The 6,423-nt window shown below is 47.9% G+C and overlaps 1 protein-coding gene across 1 annotated transcript; it reads left to right on the top strand.

The window, feature by feature from the left end:
* The first annotated feature begins 3,891 nt into the window (after positions 1 to 3,891).
* On the top strand, positions 3,892 to 4,938 carry LOC138674624 (uncharacterized). Its single transcript, XM_069762440.1, has 2 exons — positions 3,892 to 4,443; positions 4,495 to 4,938. Exons 1-2 carry the CDS (start codon positions 3,892 to 3,894, stop codon positions 4,936 to 4,938), a joined length of 996 nt encoding a protein of 331 aa, XP_069618541.1.
* The last annotated feature ends 1,485 nt before the right edge of the window (positions 4,939 to 6,423 follow it).

Here is a 6,423-nt window from a genome sequence, read left to right as displayed (position 1 = left end):
TTCACCCAAACCCTCCAGTACACATGTATTCTAGACGGAGACAGAGAGAGAGGAGTAAGCTGCTACTAGCGGATTATCGCTCCTGGGAACAAAAGGATCAGAAACATTGATATCCATATGCCTAATCCCTCTCTCCTCGACATCTGGAGTCGGCGGAGTGTCTAAAGACTCCCGGACACATTAGATTGTTGGCCTTTTGCTGAAATGTGCAGGTTCGTTCCACAATAACCTATTGTGTATGGTCACGCTATGGCTTAGGCCAGTCTCACACGTCCAGATAATTCCGGTACCGGAAAAATCGGTACCGGAATTATCCATGTCCGTGTGTCCCTGTGCTTACGTTGAACATCAGTGTGGCACACGTGCGGCAGCCGTGTGCCGCCCGTGTGCCGACTGAGGACCACACGGACCGTGCAGGAGACAGCGCTAGAGTTAAGCGCTGTCCCCTGCGTGCAGGCCTGAAGCCGGTATTCATCCCTTCTTCCCAGCAGCGTTCGCTGGAAAGAAGGAATGAATAATCTTTTTTTTTTATTCATTTTTGTTTTTAAAATAAAGTTGCCGGTAATCTGCCCCCTGTATGAGCAGTCACGTGGTGCCGCACATTACAGTGATGAATATGCGGCTCCACCTCCTATAGGGGTGGAGCCGCATATTCATTACTGTAATAAGCGGCACCACGTGACTGCTCATACAGGACAAGCAGCGACGCTGAGAGGATGTAAGCGCCGAGGGAGCTGGGTAAGTATTTTAATGCCAGCGGGGGGGCACACAGGGGGTGGGAGGGGGCAGATTACCTGCAACTTTATTTTAAAAACAAAAATAAATAAAAAAAAAAAAGATTATTCATTCCTTCTTTCCAGCAAACGCTGCTGGAGAGAAGAAATTAATGGGGCTTCAGCACCACACGTGGGGGGGACAGCGCTTACAGTAGCGCTGTCTCCTGCACGGCACACGGACTGCACACGGACAACATCCGTGTGCGGTACGTGTTTTACACGGACCCATTGACTTTAATGGGTCCGTGTGATCCGTGCGCTCCCACGAACACTGACATGTCTCTGTGTTTTCCAAACGGACACACGGTCCGTGAAAACACGCTGACATGTGCAGAGACACATTGATTTTAATGTGTCTACGTGAGTCAGTGTCTCCGGTACATGAGGAAACTGTCACCTCACGTACCGGAGCCACTGACGTGTGAAACCGGCCTTAGGTGCAGTAGACAAGGTATTGGAGCAAATGGACTACATCGAAAAGTGCATCCATCCCATAGAATGTAAGTCCGCAAGGACAGGGTCCTCTCCCCTCTGTACCAGTCTGTCACTATAAACCTGTTTACTGTAAACGATATCTATAACCCTGTATGTAACCCATTTCTCATGTACAGCACCATGGAATTAGTGGTGCTATATAAATAAATAATAATAATTTTTCATGAAGGCAAAAAAGAGAACATTTTTCTACTGTACACAATCCCCGTAGCCGTTTTTACGTCCATATGGCATCCAGTTTTTACTTGAACAATGAATAAATAAAACAGGGACAAAAAGCCATGGGGCTGCCCTGCAAGAGAACGTCTTTTCTGCTCATGTTATGCAGCACCCCAGGTAGCCAGTTGCTGCAGTGATGTTGCCTTCCCTTCGGGGAGGGTGATGTCATGCTTGGAGGCAAGGAAGATTCTCTCTATCAGGTAAGGCACTTACATTCAACATATCTGAATCTAGGCCAGGAGGGGGAGCTCTGAACCCGGATTCAGGGGAGCGTCCCTTAGCGATATGTTTCCTGGTCTGGAGGAGGAGTCAGCCAGTTGAAGAGGAGTGAGGAGAGGAGAAGGACGTCTGGAGCAGACGTAGGGGCAGAGCAGTCACGAGGGAGCTGCTACCCCTGGAAAGAAAGAGAATTAGAAGGAGAGTCAAATAGTGGAGGAGCTTAGAGGGGAGAAGCACAGTGGAGGAAAGGGCTCAGGATGGGAACAGCGGAAGGACACCCTCAGAGCCAGAGTGCAGAAGCCGGGTACCGGGAGCCCGAGGTTGTGTGGTTCCCCAGGATGCGCGACAGAACCGGAGGGCATAGTACTATATGTCAATTGCCTGTAACAAGTCTGAGGTGATGCAAAGACCCTAAGAGCTGGGTCATCTAAGAGATCATATAAACAGGCTCAAACTGCCTATCGTACAGACATCTGTCTTAGGACAGGAGAGAAGGGACTCTGTCAACAAGCTTTAAGCCGCAGGGACCTCGCCATCTGGTGCAAGTAGGAAAGGCATACGGACCTCACCTGAAGTGGGATCCCTTATTGCCTCCAAGCTGGCCGAACTACAGCTACCTTACACCTGGTACCCTGGACTGAGGACTGCTACCATCAGTAAACCAGGTAAAAGACTGCAAACTCGGTGTCCTCCAATTATTCGTCGGCATACACCACCTTTGCCACGCACCGTGGGAGCCCTGGGGACATACTTCACCTGTGGTAAGTTACACCATCTAGCTGCCATACCATCACCCCAGAGGACCCCTTTAAGCAGCGTCGGTCCCACTGACCGAATACCACAGGTGGGTGGCATCACGAACAATAGACTTTATTCATAAAACCCCTAAAAGACTTTCCCTTTAATTGAGCGCCCAAGGCCATGGACCGGGTCGCAGCCACCGTGACATCCCCTTTTAAGAGCTACCGGACCCGATACCGAGTACCCCAAGGCCTTGGCGGGCATTCCAGTTACACACCATGGTTTGTGTGGTTTTGGATTGGCTTACCACTTTTGATGCCAGAACACAAATTCCTTTAACCCAAGAACTGGAGTAATGGAAAATCATCATCACTGGAGAAATTGTAGAGAAAGCACCAATCTTAGGTGTCTATTTTTCACGTACGGGTTTTATTTGTTGTTTTTTTACAAATAGCTCACATATCCTTTATAGTAAAGGAGCCTGTTCATTTGTTCTGGTTTTCTTGCAGATTGTTTGTCTGCAAAAAAAAAAATCACACAGACATGTCTGATTCTGAGCAGAGTCATGGATAAAAATCAACCATACAAGTCTACGGGTCTGTGAGAATCACAGACTGCAAATGCATAGCATCAGTGTGCAGTCTGTGTGCTGTCCGTGATTAACATTGTAAGTCAAGGTTCACATGAGCGTATTAAGGCTACTTCACACATAGCGAGATCGCTGCTGAGTCACAAGTTTTGTGACGCAACAGCGACCTCAGTAGCGATCTCGCTGTGTGTGACACGTAGCAGCGACCAGGCCCCTGCTGTGAGATCGCTGGTCGTGTTGGAATGGCCTGGACCTTTTTTTGATCGTTGAGGTCCCGCTGGGTAGCACACATCGCTGTGTTTGACACCTTACCAACGACCTCATTGACGAATCAGACACCGACACATAGGCGTGCATTTGCGTTGCCTTTTCCCCACCCCGCCGCTCCGATTGGTGGTCGCTACTGCATTCTGATTGGCGGTCATGCCTTCAACAGAAGGCGACATAGTAGCGCTTCCATCCTTTATTCCTGACCGCGTGGTGGTTTGCAGATCGTTGTAGAGTTCTCCGGCCTGCGACTCCTCTTCGATTTATCTATTCTTCAACGGTTCTTCTGACACCTATGTTTTGTGCACAGTAGGTATCGTTTGGGGTCTCAAATGCGTTTTCATTTTTCCTTAATTTATAGGGCACCTACTAATTATCTGCTATCATTGCTCTGGAGGGAGGGAGGGCTTGGCTGCTATATGTGTACATATACTTTTGCACAGGCAGCCATTTTAGGGGGTCTTGTGCGTGCACACCCATACAGCATGTTTTCTGTCATGCACGCTAACGGAATGGAGTGCATTTATTGTTTTTTTTTAATAACTTTCTCATCTTTTTATTTTATTTGTTTCAGTTTGCAGCATCATGAACAATGCGCAGTGTGCTGTTGTGTTTGCTGCATTGCTGGTTGAGGAAGCTCGGCGTCAAGATGAGGCACAGATGCTAGAGAGGCGTTCCAAACGAAAGCATCGCATGTGGACCAGAGAGTGGCTGCAGAAGAGGTCTGATTTGTCCCACATGCAACTTGTAAGAGAGCTTCAGGAGAAGAATCCTCATGATTTCCGCAACTATCTGCGGATGTCAGAGGAATCCTTCAAACATTTACTGGAAAGAATAACTCCACTGATTCAACGGAAGGATACAGCGATGCGTGATGCCATCCCGGCAGATGAAAGATTGGCAGTCACGCTGCGATTCCTGGCCACCGGGCGCTCGCTGCAATACTTGCATTTTTCTTCAGCCATTTCAAGGCCCCTGCTCAGCGTTCTAATTCCAGAGACATGTAATGCGATTTTCCACAGTCTACGTAGCTACATGCAGTTTCCCAACACGGAGGAGGAATGGAAAAAGATTGCCTCCGATTTTGAGCAGCTTTGGCAGTTCCCTAACTGTGGTGGGGCTTTGGACGGGAAACATGTCCGGATCACTCAACCACCGAACAGCGGATCCTATTTCTTTAATTATAAGGGCTATTTCAGCATCATCCTGATGGCCCTTGTTAACGCGAATTATGAATTTATAAATGTAGATGTTGGCATGAACGGAAGGGTTTCCGATGGTGGTGTTTTAGAGCACACACTTTTTGGAGAGCGTTTGAACAACTGTGACCTTCACTTGCCTCCCAACTCTGAGACTAGAGGCAACCTTAATTTTGTTTTTGTCGGTGATGAGGCCTTCCCGCTTCATCCCAATCTTATCAAACCGTTCCCCCAAAAAAGTCTAACAGAGGAAAGAAGAATTTTCAATTACCGCTTGTCAAGGGCACGTCGGGTTGTAGAAAATGCCTTTGGAATCATGGCCAATCGCTTCAGAGTTTTCCACACGCCTATTAACATGAAGCTTGAATCGATAGACTCTGTTGTTTTGGCTTGTTGCGTGCTTCACAACTTCCTTCGCCGTCACGATGCATAGGCGTACAGTCCACCTGGCTTCATGGACTCTGTGGGCCTAGTAAATGGGGAAGTGCAGCTCGGTGAATGGCGCGCAAACAATCCCGCAATTGCAGGCCTTCAACCATTGGGACCTGGCAGAAACACCCACGATACGAAGACCTGCCGAGACAACTACTGCCAATATTTTAACGGTCCTGGTGCTGTTACTTGGCAGCATCAGAACTTATAGTGGGCTACTACTGACATTTATACACTATTTTTATTATTGTAATGATTTGTCTAATAAACTGTGTGTTTTACTTTGCAAGAGCTTTGTTTCTCATTCTTTCAGTAGTAAGGGCCCGTATATACATACGTTTACTCATATGTATACAGATACATCCATATACACATTGAAATCTACACAGATATACAGATACCTACATATACACATCCAGACTCACAGACATACAAATATAAATACCTATCTAAAAATAAATATATATCCATACATAAAACCACCAACACTCCAGTCTTCCTGTGCAACCGGAGACGCTGTATTGATAATGCGTCACTTTTCGAACGCAGCAGCGTCTCCGGTCTGACCTGGAGATATCTAGAATTCAGCCCGCTTCCTTCGCTCACGCAGTAGCGTCCTGTAATAAACCTGCTGGAGACGTTGATGCGTCGTAGGCGTGGTTTACGGCGTTGATGCGTCGTGGGCGGGGTTTACGACGTTGATGCGGCCTAGCTTGTTAAGAGGCGGCAAAATGGCGGCCAGGAGATGAGCAACACCATGGGGCGACGCAGAAGTGCGCTACTTAGTTGCAGAGGTGGATGCAAGGGATTATGGGTGTCATGAGCACTCTGGACATCCAGTCCTCCACAAGCAGGCTGTGCTGCGGAGGATCAGTCGGGGCCTAGCCCAGAGATTTGGGGTGCAGCGCTCCAGTACCCAGATCCGGAAGAAGCTGGCGGATCTGCGGTACAGGTCCAGTGAGCGTATCGCCAGCATCTGGTCACAGAGCCTGCCCCATCGTGGTGAGTGGAGTTAAGATAGGTTAGCATAGTATATGACGGCACATTAGCATACCTCCCAACTTTTGAAGATGTGAAAGAGGGACAAAGTTTGCGCGCGCAAATTTAAGGCCACACCCCATGGCCACATCCATTCATAATTAGTCACACTCATATCCACGACCCAACCACACCCATTTAGCATTGCTGATCACACTGTTTCATATACAATAATTATAAACAAAAAAATATGGCCACACAGTGCTCCATACTGTATAATGGCCGCACATGATGCTCCATACTGTATATTGGCCGCACATGATGCTCCATACTGTATAATGACCGCACATGATGCTCCATACTGTATAATGGCCGCACATGATGCTCCATACTGTATATTGGCCGCACATGATGCTCCATACTGTATAATGACTGCACATGATGCTCCATACTGTATAATGACCGCACATGATGCTCCATACTGTATATTGGCCGCACATGATGCTCC

This window comes from Ranitomeya imitator, chromosome 4, assembly GCF_032444005.1.
Source record: "Ranitomeya imitator isolate aRanImi1 chromosome 4, aRanImi1.pri, whole genome shotgun sequence".
Classification (NCBI taxonomy): Eukaryota; Metazoa; Chordata; class Amphibia; order Anura; family Dendrobatidae; genus Ranitomeya; species Ranitomeya imitator.
Note: the sequence above shows the minus strand (reverse complement) of the source record. Positions and strands in the feature narration are given on the sequence as shown.

Coding starts and splice junctions, on each gene's coding strand:
- LOC138674624 (XM_069762440.1), top strand. CDS start 3,892: ATGAACAATGCGCAGTGTGCTGTTGTGTTTGCTGCATTGCTGGTTGAG. Junction 4,444..4,494: donor GGGCTTTGGACGGGAAACAT/GTCCGGATCACT, acceptor TTTAATTATAAG/GGCTATTTCAGCATCATCCT.